Below are 19,319 nucleotides of genomic sequence, written 5' to 3'. Positions count from 1 at the left end.
CATGCCTGGATAAGGAGACTTATAGGCCATTCATGAACCACTGAAAAATAAAATATGCAAATAGCCTCTTCAGAGAGGAAGAGGACTGAGCTCTAGCGTTAAGGTACCTTCACACATAACGATATTGTTAACGATATCGTTGCTATTTGTGACGTAGCAACGATATCGTTAATTAAATCGTTATGTGTGACAGCGACCAACGATCAGGCCCCTGCTGGGAGATCGTTGGTCGCTGAATAAAGGCCCCTTCACACTTAGCGACGCTGCAGCGATACAGACAACGATCCGGATCGCTGCAGCGTCTGTTTGGTCGCTGGAGAGCTGTCACACAGACCGCTCTCCAGCGACCAACTATGCCGGTAACCAGGGTAAACATCGGGTAACTAAGCGCAGGGCCGCGCTTAGTAACCCGATGTTTACCCTGGTTACCATGCTAAAAGTAAAAAAAAAAAAAACACTAGATACTTACCTACCGCTGTCTGTCCTCCAGCGCTGCGCTCTGCTTCTCTGCTATCCTCCTGTACTGGCTGTGAGCCGGAAAGCAGAGCGGTGACGTCACCGCTCTGCTTTCCGGCTCACAGACAGTACAGGAGGAGTGCAGAGCACAGCGCTGGAGGACAGACGGCTGTAGGTAAGTATGTAGTGTTTGTTTTTTTTTTTACTTTTAGGATGGTAACCAGGGTAAACATCGGGTTAAGCGCGGCCCTGCGCTTAGTTACCCGATGTTTACCCTGGTTACCAGTGAAGACATCGCTGGATCGGTGTCACACATGCCGATCCAGCGATGTCAGCAGGAGTCCAGCGACGAAATAAAGTTCTGGACTTTATTCAGCGACCAACGATCTCCCAGCAGGGGCCTGATCGTTGGTCGCTGTCACACATAACGATTTCATTAACGATATCGTTGCTACGTCACAAATGGCAACGATATCGTTAACAATATCGTTATGTGTGAAGGTACCTTAAAGTCCAGAACTTTATTTAGTCGCTGGACTCCTGCTGACATCGCTGGATCGGCGTGTGTGACACCGATCCAGCGATGTCTTCACTGGTAACCAGGGTAAACATCGGGTAACTAAGCGCAGGGCCGCGCTTAGTAACCCGATGTTTACCCTGGTTACCATGCTAAAAGTAAAAAAAAAACAAACACTACATACTTACCTACCGCTGTCTGTCCTCCAGCGCTGTGCTCTGCTCTCCTCCTGTACTGGCTGTGAGCCGGAAAGCAGAGCGGTGACGTCACCGCTCTGCTTTCCGGCTCCCAGACAGTACAGGAGGAGAGCAGAGAAGCAGAGCGCAGCGCTGGAGGACAGACGGCTGTAGGTAAGTATGTACTGTTTGTTTTTTTTTACTTTTAGCATGGTAACCAGGGTAAACATCGGGTTACTAAGCGCGGCCCTGCGCTTAGTTACCCGATGTTTACCCTGGTTACTGGCATCGTTGGTCGCTGGAGAGCGGTCTGTGTGACAGCTCTCCAGCGACCAAACAGCGACGCTGCAGCGATTCGGATCGTTGTCGTTATCGCTGCAGCGTCGCTAAATGTGAAGGGGCCTTTACATATTGGAAGCAACAATCCTAAAAGTCAATATTGACCCTTTTACAAACTTTGCCACATGACTTGGAATAAAAGCCAAATCAGGATCTCCGTTTGCAGACACGATGTTTCAGGGTGTTACCCCTCAGTGCAAAGCATGAGACCTGATTTGGCTGTATGAGATGCTTCTGAGTGGGTTTGAAGGGGTAACATTTCTTGTGGAGTGTGACATGCCAGCGTAAGGAGACTTGCAGGCCATGCAATGCTCCTCTGTGAAACTAAATATTCAAGCTCTATAGCAAAAAGACTATGCTGTGAAGCTGGTTGTAACCATTGATCTGCCCATCTTTGGTGCCTCTATATGGAGCATGGAAGAGCAAACCATGCCACTGTCAGTGAGTGTGTCGAGTAGGGAGGCTGGGGAGCCTTTTTGCTCCTGAAGAACTATCTTAAAATTGATCCCTTACTTTATTATGTGGCCAAGGCATTTTTACACAATGATGATATCTTGCTTTTAGCCTACGTCAGAGGTATAAATGAGGGATATCTCAGTGTGAGCCTGTGATGAAAAGTTGTCATATCCCACTCTTAGGCTGTGTATGAATGTCGACCAAGGGCTCTTACGGTAAAAAAAAAAAAAAAAAAAAAAAGGTCAAACTGCACTGTGTACATTTTTGTACTGTTTTGGGAAAGCATGGTAGATTACGTGTTCCCATACAGGGGGTATGCCTCAACGCGCTAGCATACCATATGGCAATACACAGTGAATAGCGGCCTATGGTCCATACTCCTATGGTGCATGAAATCAAGCAGGTGTATGTGGTCATAGAACAAGACCTATGTCCATCAAGTTCAACCTCTCTCCATTATTTGTCGTGTTTAGGATACAAGCCACTTGTTGTTGTTTTATCTGATTTAGACTTGAAATGAATCCCCCATTGAGGACACGTGAACACTCTTGCACCTGATGATGGCGAGGAGTATCACATGACTGCGACAGGCTTGTGTTCCTCGCTCTCTCCGCCGGCTGTCTGTGCTATGTAGGAGGTGTGTGTGTTCGAGGAGCTGCTGCCGAAGTCGTGCATCCATCCTTTCACTTCCTTTTCTTCCTTTTGAAGCCACAGATGAATGTGTGGCAGCTCCGATGAGTCAGATTGCGGGCTGTCCTATTGGTGGCGGGATGCTGTTTACCTGTTTTGCATAGCACCTACCCACCCATCTGAGTCAGCACCCTCACCAAACACATAAGTGAAAGAAAGCAGGCAATCAGGGTATTGTGCGTGCCAGCAGGCTAGCAGGAGGATTGCCACACTCCGCTCTGGATTGTACTGCTCACTTCCTTTCCGAGCGCTTACAGAGGTAAGTGAAGGCGTTCGCCTACCATGTCTATAGGCTTTGTGAGGCCTGGCGTCGCACATAGGCTCGATGATATGTCAGATGTAGAAATATTGGGGTCTTCACTGTCTACTTGAAAGATCTGATCATCTGAAAGTGAAGTCTCCCTCTGACTTTCTGTACGATCTATTTCTTTATCAGCCACCTGAGGATTGGGGGGGAAGGTGTGCGTATATCTTCTGTGCTCTGGCTGTTCTGATTGTGACTTAGGAAATATGTTTTCTTTTTATTGTGTGGCCCTAGTTTTGTCCGTGACGGATGGGGCGACATATCGGACACTTACCATATGGGTATAGTATGAGTATTGATCAGATCTGGGTATAAATGGGGGTTCACTTGTCAATATTAGTTATACCTATTGCCTCATACTGTGCTCACCTCTGCCAAGTGTGTGTTTATACTGTGTGTATATGTGTGTGTATATACTGTTTGTGTGTGTATGTGTATATACTGTGTGTGTATATGTGTATATATGTATATATATATATATATATATATATATATATATATATATATATATATATATATATATATATATATATATATATTTTATTATTACACTTGACGTTACTTAAGGAAAGTTGGGTGACAACTCCGGAGTGAGCTCTGATCATATTGGTTGTCACCCAGCTTTCCCAGGAGCAATGGCCTTTTACCAAGAGACAAGGACAAAGCAATGATTTATACGGTCTTGTGTTTGTTTTTTTTATTTCCAGCCTGCACAATGACTTGCCTGATAGTTTGCGCACGTATTTCATGTTGTACACTGCTATTACTACCTGCCATGCAGATCTGCAGGCAAAGTTTCCAAAGTGCGACGTGGAAATGTCCCTCTTGGTAGCGTGTAACCGGGTTCGGCAAACAGCTGCATGGTCTGTGCGGTGGTGGGGGGGACAGATGGCTTCATTGCGGAGGTCCTCCTGCATTTTACCACCTATCACTCGTTTTCCAAGGTGTAAATTCAGGCAGTGGAGATAATCTTGAGCGGAGCGCTGTTTCTCTTCTAGAGGTTTACATTCCTCCCGGTGGCATCCAGCCGCTCTCACATCTATAGCGGAAATCCCAGACTATTGCGCATGTCAGATTGTGCTTAAACCAGGAACTTGTCGGATTTACTGATGTGCGGTCCTCAATCCAAGTGTGATACATCAGTCTCTCCAACAATCAGAATAATGCTACATTTTTCTGGTATTTTTTCTTGCGTTTTGCTTTTTCGGTAAAAAATGTTGCAGCCAGATTTTACATCTACAGTCATGGCCAAAAGTATTCACACCCCTGCAATTCTGTCAGATAATACTCCGTTTCTTCCTGAAAATGATTGCAAACACAAATTATTTGGTATTATTATCTTCATTTAATTTGTCCTAAATGAAAAAACACAAAAAGAATTGTCCTAAAGCCAAATTGGATATAATTCCACACCAAACATAAAAAAGGGGAGGACAAAAGTATTGGCACTGTTCGAAAAATCATGTGATGCTTCTCTAATTTGTGTAATTAACAGCACCTGTAACTTACCTGTGGCTCCTAACAGATGTTGGCAATAACTAAATCACACTTGCAGCCAGTTGACATGGATTAAAGTTTACTCAACCTCTGTCCTGTGTTCTTGTGTGTACCACATTGAGCATGGAGAAAAAAAAAGAAGACAAAAGAACTGTCTGAGGACTTGAGAAACCAAATTGTGAGGAAGCATGAGCAATCTCAAGGCTACAAGTCCATCTCCAAAGACCTGAATGTTCCTGTGTCTACCGTGCACAGAGTCATCAAGAAGTTTAAAGCCCCATGGCACAGTGGCTAACCTCCCTAGATGTGGACAGAAAAGAAAAATTGACAAGAGATTTCAACGCAAGATTGTGCGGATGTTGGATAAAGAACCTCGACTAACATCCAAACAAGTTCAAGCTGCCCTGCAGCTCGAGGGTACAACAGTGTCAACCCGTACTATCCGTCGGCATCTGAATGAAAAGGGACTGTATGGTAGGAGACCCAGGAAGACCCCACTTCTTACCACGAGACATAAAAAAGCCAGGCTGGAGTTTGCCAAAACTTACCTGAAAAAGGCTAAAACATTTTGGAAGAATGTTCTCTGGTCAGATGAGACAAAAGTAGAGCTTTTTGGGCAAAGGCATCAACATAGAGTTTACAGGAGAAAAAAAGAGGCATTCAAAGAAAAGAACACGGTTCCTACAGTCAAACATGGCGGAGGTTCCCTGATGTTTTGGGGTTGCTTTTCTGCCTCTGGCACTGGACTGCTTGACCGTGTGCATGGCATTATGAAGTCTGAAGACTACCAACAAATTTTGCAGCATAATGTAGGGCCCAGTGTGAGAAAGCTGGGTCTCCCTCAGAGGTCATGGGTCTTTCAGCAGGACAATGACCCAAAACACACTTCAAAAAGCACTAGAAAATGGTTTGAGAGAAAGCACTGGAGACTTCTAAGGTGGCCAGCAATGAATCCAGACCTGAATCCCATAGAACACCTGTGGAGAGATCTAAAAATGGCAGTTTGCAGAAGGCACCCTTCAAATATCAGGGACCTGGAGCAGTTTGCCAAAGAAGAATGGTCTAAAATTCCAGCAGAGCATTGTAAGAAACTCATTGATGGTTACCGGAAGCGGTTGGTCGCAGTTATTTTGGCTAAAGGTTGTGCAACCAAGTATTAGGCTGAGGGTGCCAATACTTTTGTCTGGCCCATTTTTGCAGTTTTGTGTGAAATGATCAATGGTTTGCTTTTTGCTTCATTCTCTTTTGTGTTTTTTCATTTAAGACAAATTAAATGAAGATAATAATACCAAAGAATTTGTGTTTGCAATCATGTTCAGGAATAAACTGAGTATTATCTGGCAGAATAGCAGGGGTGTCAATACTTTTGGCCATGACTGTAGGTCTGTAGTGGAAAGGTTTAAGTGGGGCACGATTCGGGTTTTCATTTCTTTTTATTTATTTTTTTGGTTAATGCAGTTTGAGTTATGTCCACACAGGACAGATACACTACAGAATTTCTACTTGCTGATTTCATTGCAGAACTGCTGCGGATTTGCTTTCACTCTTGGCATTGCAAAAGCTGAAATCTGCAGTAAAAAGCATAAATTCACATGCCATGGATGGAAAATCTGTATTGTAGGTGAACGCTGTTGATTTTTTTTTTTTTGTTTTCTTTATTTATTTATTTTTTTTACACAGTGTGTGAGGTTTTCGGTTGTAGTCTGCAAATCTGAAGCAGAAAAGCCACAACATTAGCTAGAATAAACCATGTAGCGCCTTAAAACCACACCGAATAAAGAACCGTATCCACATCCATCCAGTAAAAGTCTAATATGGTTCCTTTTTGGGTCAAATACACTGGAATTTAAGCCAGACTGGACCTTATTCTGACCCTATTGGGGGACACGCTCTAAAATGCTATTAAACTATAACAAGGTTACTATGAAAAAAATGAAATGTTGCATGTGACAATAACATGGCCTTGCTAGATAACTTAGATTGGCCCAAAAATATGATGAAAAGTAATTGCAAATTGGTGCTAATCAGTCCATTTTTTGTTCCTGAGCATGACTGGAGAAGAGGCAGCACGTGGTGGTCTCCATAATTGGTGCATACACAGCCAATTCTCCACTAATGGTAGATGGGGTCCTGCTTGTTGCTCCATCCTCATCACCACGACAGGAGAAACATTTATGACTTTACCCCATTCACAGGTCGGAGAGCCGCCTGTCTGATTCTTCATATCCCAAGATCTGAACGGGGCATTGCTTTTTGGGTTCCCCTGGTGGTCAGGCTGATGGCAGCTGGTTATACGGAGGCATGGGCACAGATCAGATAGTTTTGTTGCATGTTTTCAGCTCTGTCTGTGGTGGGACAATGACGTAAAATGTGTGATGCAGGCTCAGCTTTGTAATGTGGGCTCTCTTCTACTTGTTACGTGTGGGTTTATCTCTTTGGTTCTGGTGCAAGCTGCTTTAAATATCCATCTTATTAATATGTTCAATGTTCCTGGCAGCCCACACATCGATCTGAGATGCGGCAACGTAATGTGGAGGATGACAGCGTGGCTTTATGACGGTGCGTCAGCTGTTCGCTCCAGCCATCATACAGGGGGCGATACGTTTTACAGCAGGTGGTGTTTGGGGGATTTCATACGTTGGGGTACATTAGAAGCTCTGCTCCTGCCGCCTCTTTTAACTTGCTATAAATCCTGGTTGACACATGTCTGACTCATGTCCCTGATTACAATACTGATGCTGTTGGGCCCTATTAGGTCATTTCTGCAGTGAGATAGAAAAGCATTGGGTACCGCTATGGGTACCAAACTGGTGCTAATGTTACACATCATCTGACTACCATAGCTAGGACAAAGTATGCAGGTCTCAAGATGGAAGATTTTAGCAGCTGTCTGTGAAGGATGGTCAGTGTTAAAAAGTATTATCAGCGTCTTATGGTCCCAATACACAAAATATGAAAATGGGCCAATGAATGATTGTTTCTAAGATGCCCAAAATGCATTAAAGACAACATTGGCCAATTATTAGATTTTTTTTTTTTTTTTTAATTTTTCACTTTTTTTAGCTTTGTGTTTTGAATGACAACCATGTCTGTAGGTCAGCATTTTTTTCGCCGAACCAGCTGACGATTGTCCGTTATGATTGCAATCGGCCATATCTTTCAACTTTATATTAATGTGTGTGGACTTGCTTAGACTCCTCACTGCTCTGTTCTTATCTGAAGCTTTCTTCTTACCCTCTCTTCGCGTAGTGACATTAGTGTGATCCCGGATTACATAGTCTCACAAGTGGACAGGTCACTGCTCGCTGCAAGAACCTCACATGATGTGAATATGCCAGTTGTGTGCTTAGATTAAAGTACCACTCTGGGTTTTTTATTTCACCACCAGATGGGTATCAGTAACATTCCCCGTGTGTAGTAAAAATACTTACTGGTGGCCGTCTTCTACTGTTTCCAGCACCGCTCCAGTATCTGTCCACCATCTTGTGACCACAGCTCTGACTGGTTGAAAGTCATTGCTACTGGTTATTATCTCTTAATGTAAGTCGTTATGGGTCTTCTAGCCTTACGTTGAGAACAAACTTCCTGTCGTCCCAGCAAACACTGGTGCAATCCAGCCAGTCGCACATCCTGGTGCAGAATAGTACTGGAGCGGCACTGGGAACAGCAGAAGACTTCGTCTGGTATGTTACTACACACTGGGGACATACAATACTGATACTTATCGGGTGGTGAAATTAAACCAGATGGTACTTAATACGCACTGTCTCAGGCCTGCAGTGCGGAGAGACAGAAACTCCATTTTCGCTATTCATGTACTGATGAACGCAGTTAAAGTGGATGTCTGGACTTGTAAAACTCTGGCATATAAAACGGCTAATAACATTCACACGTGTCAGGATTCCCTGTCAGTAATCCCAGTGACGACCACTGCCGTCAGTCTGACGTGGCTGCTACCAGGGAACATAGGATGCATTCAGCCACGCAGATTGCTGCTGTTTATTGACTGCTATGTACTTTGCTCTGCAGTCACCGATGGCCCTGGTAATGGCTGCAGTCAGCACTGATAGGTTAGTTTAGGTGTCGTGTGTTTTTTTTTTGTTTTTTGTTTTTTTTTAATGGCTCTGTGCATGTCAAGAAATTCTGGAGAATCACATATTTATGCACAACACATCACAGAAGAAAAAAAACCATGGATAAGGCAGGTGACATGAAGCAGGATTACCATGAGTGATAAACAGATGAACTGTTTATCACTCATGGTAATCCTGCTTCATGTCACCTGTCTTATCCATGTTTTTTTTTTCTTCTGTGATGTGTTGTGCATAAATGTGATTCTCCAGAATTTCTTTTTGTCTATGCCTGATGAAGAGGCCTGAGTAGTCTCGAAAGCTTGCAATTTACCATCTTTTCAGTTAGCCATTAAAAGGTATCAACCACTGAGGACTCTCAATTCTAAATGTTTTTCTATCCATTGGCTAAGACAGTACCAAGATATATATCTTTCCTGTTGGCAGGCCCAACCATTCATGTGTATTGGGTGCCGGAGGGATGCCTGGCAGCTCAGATAACCTTTGTGCATGTCATGGGTTAGCAGATCAGCCATTCAAGTCTATGGTGTCCATTACAACTGGATGGCACACGAAAACCATCCATACGCTTTTTTTTTTTTTTTTTTTTAACGATCTGATTTTTTGTAATTAAATATCTGTGTATGCATGCGTGTAATGTGAGAGTTTAATATACTCGCATACCACCACACTCTCCAATATCCAGCGGTGTTCTGCTCCTTTTCTCAGTGACATCACCACAATTGTGACTATTTGGCTCCCTCTGTTTTGTGTGAGCCAGAAGCCTTTTACAAAGTAAACCTATGGCATCTTGCACTGCCGTTTCATATACTTACATTGTAAAAGTCCCTGCAGAGCGCAGTGTGACCCGGAGTGTCTGCAGAGCGGTGACGTCACTGAGAAGAGAAGAAGACCGGCACTGGACACAGGAGTGCACAGCGGTAGGTGAATATATAAACACGCACACACGCGTTACAATACCTTCATTTTTTTTTTTATTATATAAGTATGTGAAATGTGTGTATACACTCGTTTCATATAAAAAAAAAAAAATATATTCTTAGTTTTTCATAGTTTTAAGGCCCCCTTCACACCAGCCTATAATTTGTCATAAGAATGTGGATGATCATTGGTCCATGTAAACATACTGACAAACGCGTTAACTGCTCGTTCATCTTAAGAATAGATAATTGATGTTGATTCTGTATTGATCGTTGTTTGCCATACATCTGCCCGTGCAAACAATAGGCAAACTGGAGACCGAATGAGCACATTGACTGTCCCCATGCAGTTTGCATCGGTCTAGGTTTGGCTACGTTCACATTTGCGCCGCTCCCGGCTGCGTCGGGCGCAGCCGCAGCGACGCACGCGCCATTTACCCCTATATTTAACATGGGAGCGCATGGACATGCGTTGCATTTGCGTTTTGCGACGCATGCGTCGCTGCAGCGCATGCGTCAGGGCGCAGGGAACACAGCATGATGCAGTTTTTCCTGCGCCCAAAACCATGCAAAAAGCGACGCATGCGTCGGAAAACGCAGCGTTTGTGCATGCGTTCATATTTGCGTTGTGCGTTGCGTCACCGACGCAGCGCCGCACAACGCAAATGTGAACGTAGCCTTAAATGTCTTTAAAAGAAATCTGTCACCAGGTTTGTTAACCCTATCTGAGCGCAGCATGATGTAGGGACAGAGATCCTGATTGTAGAGAGAGATCGCGTACTGAGATGCTTGTTGCAGTCTTGATAAAAATCCTCTGCTGCAGATGTAGCAGTTCTCTGAATGCTGAGCTCTGTATAACCCCGCCCACACCGCTGATTGGCAGCTTTCTGCCAATCAGTGGTGGGGGCGGGGTTATACAGAGCTCATGAATCTGGAGGACTACCTGTTATCAGGTTTACTAGTCCTCTAGTGAGAATCTAACATTTATTCAAACTGATTTTTATCAAAACTACAGCAAGCAGCCCAGTGACACGTCAGTGTAATCGGCTGATTATCGGAGGTGTCCAGGATCCCTATGCAGCTTCCTCGGTAAGCACTATAGCCTGCCGAATAAGGAGGGAGCCCACTATGTTCGCTCATCTCTAGCAGCCAACACCTTGGTGTCAGCTTCCCTTTAAAGCACTGATCCACATGTTTTACACATAGACTTGGCTGGAGCCCATCTTTTCCTGGTATTAACTGAACGGGCCGGTCTCGGATAATGACTCGGCTGGTCCCCATTGCAGACAAAGCATTGAATCAACCCTTTTTACCTAGTCGATGTTCAGACACAACAGGGACTGTATTGTACAATGGAGGATGCTGTCCGGGTGACTGTTGGTAGTTTTTGTTTATTTTTGGACTTTAATGGCCCTTGAAGACCTGGATGTTACCACAGATGAATATTAAGAGCAGGGACTGTGTATATGTTGGCGTAATAAGGGTCAGGTGCAGATGTCCATACACAGTGCTGACTCTGTGAGCTTCTACGTAGAGTCGGAACTCCTGCTGGAAAGCAGCGCGCTCTGTGTGTCTTCCAGAACTAATGAGTTTACCTTCTAGGAATGACTGCCGCGTCTTTTACCTTAGTTGGTCTTCACTGCTATTACGATGGATAAAACCTAACAAATGCCGCCTTTTATACGTGCCAGCTATTGGCTTCAATAGAGACCTACTGTGCTTTGTGGACTAGACTTAATCAGCGCATTGTGTAAGGTTGTGTAGAATCCGGCACATCTGGGGCTTCATTATTCATGAACGTCATTATTCAGAAAGAGCTGTAGATGCGCCCTACACCTGGATCCTAAGAGTCGCTTGCACTCAGGTTAAAAAATAAAAAGCAATATACTGTATTGTGGTGGAGTATGGTTTGAATATGCCTTTTCTCTAATCTCCCTCCATGACTGCACCACAGAAGGATCACTCCCCATACTAATGGGGACAGGAAACACAAAGGTCAACACCCCCCCCCCCCCCCCCCTAATCTCTCGAGTGTTTTTCCTGTCCCTATAGCACATGAAGAGGTCATCCTGCTGTGCTCTGTGGCAGAGCTTGCTTTATACCTGGAATTTGGGCCGGGCAGCGTAGAACAATTGCTGCACTTTCTATTGGGGGAGCATGAAGTATAAAGATCTAAAGTCAGTCTCCACAAGAATTTTCCCTTGGGCAGAGGAGCTTCTCCTCTATCCGCACTCCACATAAAAGGCTGTGCCAACATCAAAGCTGACTTTTTGAGCAGGAAGGATGTACATCCAGGTAAATGGAGTCTAGATATGGAGACTTTCCAAGTAACCAAAAGATGGGGCCATTTAGGAGTAGACCTGTTTGCAGGCCATCAGAATGCAAAGGTAGATAAATACTTCTCCCTGTACCAGACAGCGCCTGTATAGCGATGGATGTTTTTGGCCACCCCTGGGGTTTCGACCTGGCATATGCATTTCCAGATTCCAGTTTTGCCAAGAATACTTAAGATAAGGAAGGAGAGGTTCAGAACAATCTTGGTAGAACCTCTCTGGCCCGAAGAGAAGCTGGTTCCGGACTTTGAACAGCCTAAATTTAGAAGGGGTCCGCTGATTCTCCCACCAATCGCCAACCTTCACCAGAGTCTGATCTACCTCCTAGACCCCGTAAACTTGTCTGACTGCTTGGCTTTTGAGTTTGCGATCCTAAAAGTTGGGGACCTCTCAGTCATACATACCCTTCAAAAAAGTATGAAATGGATAGCAAATCCATTTATGGCAAGATGTGGAAGACCGATATCGTGCTGTGGCACTAGTCCTCTGGACATCGCTTCATCTAGACATTGCCCAGATCCTAGATTTCCTTCTATATAATCTGGAAAAAGGCCTGAAACCTACTATGCTCAAGGTCCAGGCTTCAGCCTTAAGATCATTCTTTCATCAAGCTTGGCGGATCATCATTTGAGAAGGAGATTCATGACTGCAGCCTCCTGTGTACGCATGAGATTGACCAGCCTATAATCCCATCATCTGAGCGCAATACCGTCCTAAAAGGCTAATACTGTCTCCATTTGAATCAATAGACCTGGATAAACTATCCTGGAAAACATCCTTCCTAGTAGCAATTACAACAGATATGTTAGTTGGTGAACTTCAGGCCCTCTCGATCAGTGAACTCTAGCTGAAGGAACTAGAAGTTTATTTTCCAAATGGGCCCATCTTTTTTACCCAAAGTGTCCCTGGAGTTCCACAGGTCTCAGGAGATTGACCTTCGTTCCTTTTGCAAAAATACAGAAAACGATAGAGAAAAGGAGTTTCACGCAATAGATCTAGGAAGAGGGGTCCTTCACTACCTTCAGTGATCAGAATCCTGGAGGAAGGATCAGAATCTTTGTTCAGCTCTATTGTCAAACCAAAGGGAAGATGTCAGAGAGGACCATTGGCAACTGTATTGAGTAATTTGTGAAGCATGTCAAAACCATAATTTTTCTCCCCTGAAGAGAAAAAAAAAAAAAAAAAAAAGCACTTCCATCTAGCAGATCTGCAGAGACACTTCCTGGTCCTCTGCCCATACCTTCTAACTAGACTTAAAGGGAACCTGTCAGCAGTTTTGGCCGTATCTTGATATAAGATACGGCCACTGCATTTTAGAACTTATCTACAGCATTCTATAATGCTTTAGATAAGCCCCAGGTCCTGCAAGATAAGAAAAATAAGTTTAATTCTACTCACCCAGAGGTGGGGGGGGGGGGGGGGAGGAGGGGTTGTCGCAGGTCTGGGTCCGGCTCCTCCCATCCTCTTTTGATGCCACCCTCCTGTTGCTTCATCACTTCCCGGCATCGCGCTCCTGCACAGGCGTACTTATCTGCCCTGTCCACTCACTAGCTCAGTCAACTGAAAATTATAGAGCGAGTCAGCCAAGGGGAGAAACTGATGCAAAGTGTAGGATACATGTTATATTGTGGGCAGAACAAGTGCTCTTTTTCTTTATGCACACAAGATCCATTTAGACATACCCGACACATGAGTCAAATATGCTTTCATTATTTGAGACTGTTTCGCCGCATTTGAATATCTTCAGGGGCCACAGCAGTGTTGTATTTTTTTTATTACTAGCCTCCATATAGCCGAGACACCAAAGCCTCCCACAGACAAAATTATTCAAGACATACTGACTAAATAAAACTCTGCGATCCGTGACTTGAAATCTATTGTAATCCGCTATTAAGCAGTCGCTGACCAGCGCTGCTACCGCATATATCTGCATGGCCTCTTTCTGTTAATTGCAGGTCCTTTTCTCTGTCGGGATGTTGGCGAGTTCTTTGTACAATATTATCCCAGATAATGTCCTCCAGAGCTTTTATGTTCCTTCCCATACTGAATTAATGGCACAGGTATATATTTGAACCACACATCACATCCTCCGTTCATTTTTACGAACATGTCGCTTGTAATGAAGCGGCGGGGTGCAAAGTCAGGTCTGAATCATGGTTCACGGGAGCCTGTAATGATGGTGCAATAACTCCCACTTCTCCATCGCTGCTTTGTGCCACAGACGTCTTTTGATTTATTGCAACCAACTAAGTTTCTCTCTCCCGTGTCGCTGCCTGTAGTTACAGTTGCTATGTTCTGGAAGTTGGTTTGACACCGCACTGAGGAAATGTGAGCCCAGAGTTTCCTTGCCAGATCAGTGCAAGGCTATCCTGCCTTTCTAATTAACCCTTTGTATCGGTAGAGGAGGACAAATGTCAAGGTTACGTCCTTAAATGCTGTTGGTCTCGGGACAGAAGGAGTCATTGCATATATGAACTAGAGCATATGTGACATTACTGGCTTCAAAAGATGACGGCAAGTACGTCTGATCCTCCTCACGCCATGGACATGTCTTCAACAAAGAGAAGGGAGAAAGCCATTGCCAGATGCCATGATTTACAAAGCTGTAATACAGACCCTGCTGAGAAGCATCGAGGCCGGACTGTGCATCTATTGGATATAGTGGGAGATGCATGATATTAGAGGGCTTTTTGCACCCATAACCTTGCATTTAAGAGCAAGTATCTTCCAAATAAAACAATAAATTGACTATGGCAGCAAACATTCCGATGACTCCATAATGCCATAGTCATACACTATATGGACAAAAGTATTGTCCATTTTTCTAGAAGAGCATTTGTGAGTTCAGATGGTGATGTTGGAGGAGCCGGCCAGGCTTGCAGTCTTTTGTTCTAGGCTCTGTGGAGTTATTTAAGTTAGTCACCCCACATAACTCGTTGCGTTCACTGTTCTGCTCCAATGTTGGTGTGCTTTATACCAGAGGTGTCAAACTGCATTCCTCGAGGGCTGCAAACAGGTCATGTTTTCAGGATTTCATTAGTATTGCACAGGTAATGGAATCATTCTGTGCAGGTGATTAAATTATCAACTGTGCAACACAAGGAAATCCTGAAAACATGACCTGTTTGCAGCCCTTGAGGAATGCAGTTTGACACCTCTGCTTTATACCACTCACTCCGGAGCTTGGCATTGTGCTTGGTGATGTACTGCTTGCATACAGCTGCTCAGCCATAGAAAGTCCTTAAAAAAATAAAGAAAGAAATAAAAATAATCTCCAGAGGGAGTTTAGAGTCATACAAGAATTGGTGACTTTTATGTCCTCTGCTCCTCTGCACCTATTGCAGGACCGCGCTGTATCGGTGATCTTTTAGAATAAGCCATTCTGTCACAAATATTGAGGCAGACAGCACTGCAAGGGGCTGGATGTTACACATCAGAGGCAAAGACAGTATGAGAAATTCAATGATTACGGTGTGTCCCAATACTTTTGTCCATGGTAATGTCTGTCTAAGACTCTCTGGTGACTTTAGTGCAGCCATGGCTCTGCCTATAATTCTGCCCATCGATTGTCGTCCTCCCTCCCCCAGTAACATGAGGCTAGTCGTAATAATGGTGTATACATTATGAGCAATTGTTCCATCACTGTGCTTGCACAATGCTTGGTGAGGACTCTCCATTTCGGGAAATACCCGGAATAATGTGTCATTGCCTGATGTGTAAGCGGAGAAACCCCCCTCCTTTACTCACATAACCAGCCCTTATAAAATATTTTAAGGTGCGAGACCCTCCTGTAGATATTTGTGACGTTGCAGGTAATAATTTAGATAAGATCCATGTGGAAAGCGAGAACTATACTGTATACATGGTTTTCTGGGTTTTGCTCTTTGGTCTTCTGGGTTCCGCTCTTTGGTCTACTGGGTTCCGCTCTTTGCTCTACTGGGTTCCGCTCTTTAGTCTTCTGGGTTTTACTTTTTGGTCTTCTGGGTTCCGCTCTTTGGTTTTCTGGGTTTTGCTCTTTGGTTTTCTGGGTTTTGCTCTTTGGTTTTCTGGGTTCCGCTCTTTGGTTTTCTGGGTTTTGCTCTTTGGTTCTGGGTTTTGCTCTTTGGTTTTCTGGGTTCCGCTCTTTGGTCTTCTGGGTTTTGCTTTTTGGTCTTCTGGGTTTTGCTCTTTGGTTTTCTGGGTTCCGCTCTTTGGTTTTCTGGGTTTTGCTCTTTGGTTTTCTGGGTTTTGCTCTTTGGTTTTCTGGGTTCCGCTCTTTGGTTTTCTGGGTTTTGCTTTTTGGTTTTCTGGGTTTTGCTCTTTGGTTTTCTGGGTTTTGCTCTTTGGTTTTCTGGGTTTTGCTCTTTGGTTTTCTGGGTTTTGCTCTTTGGTTTTCTGGGTTTTGCTCTTTGGTTTTCTGGGTTTTGCTCTTTGGTTCTGGGTTTTGCTCTTTGGTTTTCTGGGTTTTTCTCTTTCGCCTTCTGGGTTCCGCTCTTCGGTCTTTTGTTTTCCTCTCTTCGGTCTTCTGGGTTCCGCTCTTCGGTCTTCTGGGTTCCGCTCTTCGGTCTTCTGGGTTCCGCTCTTCGGTCTTCTGGGTTCCGCTCTTCGGTCTTCTGGGTTCCGCTCTTCGGTCTTCTGGGTTCCGCTCTTTGGTCTTCTGGCTTCCGCTCTTCGGTCTTCTGGGTTCCGGTCTTCGGTCTCCTGGGTTCCGCTCTCCGGTCTCCTGGGTTCCGGTCTTCTGGGTTCCGGTCTTCTGCTCTTCATCCCTGTGCTGCTTTTTATTTCCTTTGGCTGTATGCGACCTGCGATACCTGAATTTTACATGTCTATTGCTAGAAAACTGTAGTGCAGGGTCTGTAGGATGTCTGCAGAGATTAAAGATGGCACATCAGGCTTGATTACTGTCTCGGTTACTAATTTAAGATCTGACACAATCCAAAATGTAATTTTCATGCCTCCATGTATAATTCATAGTTCATTACTGTGAGATGCATTTCACCCTGGCTGAAATCCAGGCCAGCCGACACTTCCCTTCATCTGTGATGGATTTAATGAAATAACAGTTAAACTCCTCATTTATATTGGTTCTGTACCTTTATTTAAAGGCACAGTAACCAGAACGCACAAATCACCCATTTAAGTAATCACCCTTTTATTTAAGCACTTAATATAACAAGTTTCTATCATTCTGCTTGTGATATAAGATCTGGTCTGAGCTCTTAAATGGATCCAAGTCATTATAGTTGGTCCCTCCTTTTTTTTTTTCCCCTCAAATTTACAGATGCTAGCACTTAAAGGGGTTTTCCAGTCTCCACGATGCTATCCCAATATGTAGTAGGTGTAATAATACTAATATTAGCAAATTAGAAATGTATAGTTTTTTCTGATTTGCGATGTCTTTCCTCATGTGCAGGCATTACAGGGCCTCAGGTGTCCATGGTTACGACCACTAGCATCTAGCGAACTGTCACTATATCAGTGGTCATAAACATGGTTACCTAAGGTCCTGCAAGGCCTGCGCACAAGGAAAGAGACATATAGCGAATCAGAAAATCTACACTATATTTCTAATTGGAGGCCTTTGCTATTAATAATAATAATAATAATAATAATAATAATACACCTAGTACATATTGGGATAGGATCTTGGGGATGGGCATACCCCTTTAAGCACCTGTTTATTACTGTCCTTTGTGAAACACATAAGGAAGGAGTGCTTTCGCTTCAGGGGAATGTGTTGAGAAAATGACATGTTTAAATTGGGTTTTATTGTAATTATAAACTTTTTTTTTTTTTTTTGCGTTCATAAAAAAAATTGCATTTATCACAACTGGTCACTAGGGATAATAGACTCACACTTCTAACACTTCTTGTTCTGTACAGATGACTTTTCAGAAGTCTCTTTATCATCATAGACAGGATTACAGTGAAAGGTACAGTGCAAAACACAGGATCCACTATTCACATTAAAGGGAACCTGTCGCCCCCAAAATGCAAGGTGCGCTAAGCCCACCAGCATCAGGGGCTTATCTATAGTATTCTGTAATGCTGTAGATAAGCCCCCAATGTATCCTGAAAGATGAGAAAAAGAGGTTACATTATACTCACCCAGGGGCGATCCCGCTGCGGTCCGATCTGATGGGTGTCGCGGTCCGGGGCATCTCATCTTCTTACGATGACGTCCTCTTCTTGTAGTCACGCTCCGGCTCCGGCGTACTGTCTTTAGACTGTGTGACAGTGTTTTAAGGCCCCGTCACACTTAGCGACGCTAAAGCGATCCCGACAACGATACGACCTGTCAGGGATCGTTGCTGCGTCGCTATGTGGTCGCTGGTGAGCTGTCAAACTGTGAGATCTCCCCAACGACGCAGCAGCGATGCGGTGACCTGTAGCGACCTGTACAACGATGTCACATGGCAGCTATTTCATGACGATTAACAGACCTCAATGAGGGACTCCTGTCATGAGGTCGTTGGTAAGGTGTCAAACACAGCGATGTGTGCTACCCAGCGGGACCTCAACGATCAAAAAAAGGTCCAGGCCATTCCGACACGACCAGCGATCTCACAGCAGGGGCCTGGTCGCTGCTACGTGTCACACATAGCGAGATCGCTACTGAGGTCGCTGTTGCGTCACAAAACTTGTGACTCAGCAGCGATCTCGCTATGTGTGACGGGGGCTTTACATGCGGTGATTTGTATGGAGGGGCTGCATGTTTAATAATTTGTACTTAACATTTTCTTTTTATCTCCTTGCAGACTGAATAATGAAAAAAGTGCACCAAACCTCTTGATAATACTGGAGTATAAGTAACAGCCACTCTCATGTTTTCTCCTGATCAAGAAAACCACCCTGCTAAAGCACCTGTGAAGTATGGGGAGCTCATTGTGCTGGGGTGAGTCTCCTTATATTATGTATGTAGTGCGGTAGATTATAGGGAAATCCAGGAGATCACTATTAGATCAGAGTGGTTCTGATGGATCTGCTCCAATCACCAGACTTGTGTCCACCTCCCTTCCCCGGCTGTAAGACCGCAGCCATTAGGAGTTAAAGGGAGTATGTCCTTCTCCCTTCAAAGTGGATTGTAAGGCTACGTGCACACGTTCAGGATTTCTCGCAGAAAATTCCTGAGAAAAAACGGACATTTTCTGCAAGAAATCCGCAAAAAAACCGCATGTGGTTTTGACGCGTTTTTGCCGCGTTTTTTTCCGGACACTTCCCAATGCATTTTGTAGTGGGAAATCCGCAAAAAAAAACAAAACGCAAAATTAATGAACATGCTGCGATTTTTACCGCTATGCGTTTTTTTCACGGTAAAAACCGCATCATGTGCACAAAACATGCGGAATTCATTCTAAATGATGGGATGCTTATTGTATGCGTTTTTTTTGCGGTTTTATAGCGTTTTTATCAGGAAAAACTGTGAAAATACGCAATGTGTGCACACAGCCTTAATGAGCTAAATGATGATGTAGGGGACTTTTATATAGCGATTTAAAAAAAAAAAAAAAATCATGCAAGTGCTGTACGTGTTACAGTGCCTGAGAATATAACTTTGTGT

The 19,319-nt window shown here is 44.1% G+C and overlaps 1 protein-coding gene across 2 annotated transcripts in view; it reads left to right on the top strand.

Moving 5' to 3' along the window:
- Window positions 1-19,319, top strand: part of PELI1 (pellino E3 ubiquitin protein ligase 1) — a 44,887-nt gene that overhangs the window by 11,754 nt on the left and 13,814 nt on the right. The window contains exons 1-2 of one of the 2 annotated variants that reach the window (XM_069768705.1): window positions 2,773-2,893; window positions 18,517-18,653. In XM_069768705.1, the coding sequence (XP_069624806.1) occupies window positions 18,583-18,653 (71 nt within the window). In that variant the 5' untranslated portion in view covers window positions 2,773-2,893; window positions 18,517-18,582. Of the gene's footprint in view, window positions 1-2,772; window positions 2,894-18,516; window positions 18,654-19,319 lie in introns of those variants that run through there. The other variant, XM_069768703.1, reaches the window with a different exon arrangement.

This window comes from Ranitomeya imitator, chromosome 5 (genome assembly GCF_032444005.1).
Source record: "Ranitomeya imitator isolate aRanImi1 chromosome 5, aRanImi1.pri, whole genome shotgun sequence".
Lineage (NCBI taxonomy): Eukaryota > Metazoa > Chordata > Amphibia > Anura > Dendrobatidae > Ranitomeya > Ranitomeya imitator.
The sequence above is the reverse complement of the archived record's forward strand: the minus strand, read 5'-3'. Positions and strand labels throughout refer to the sequence as shown.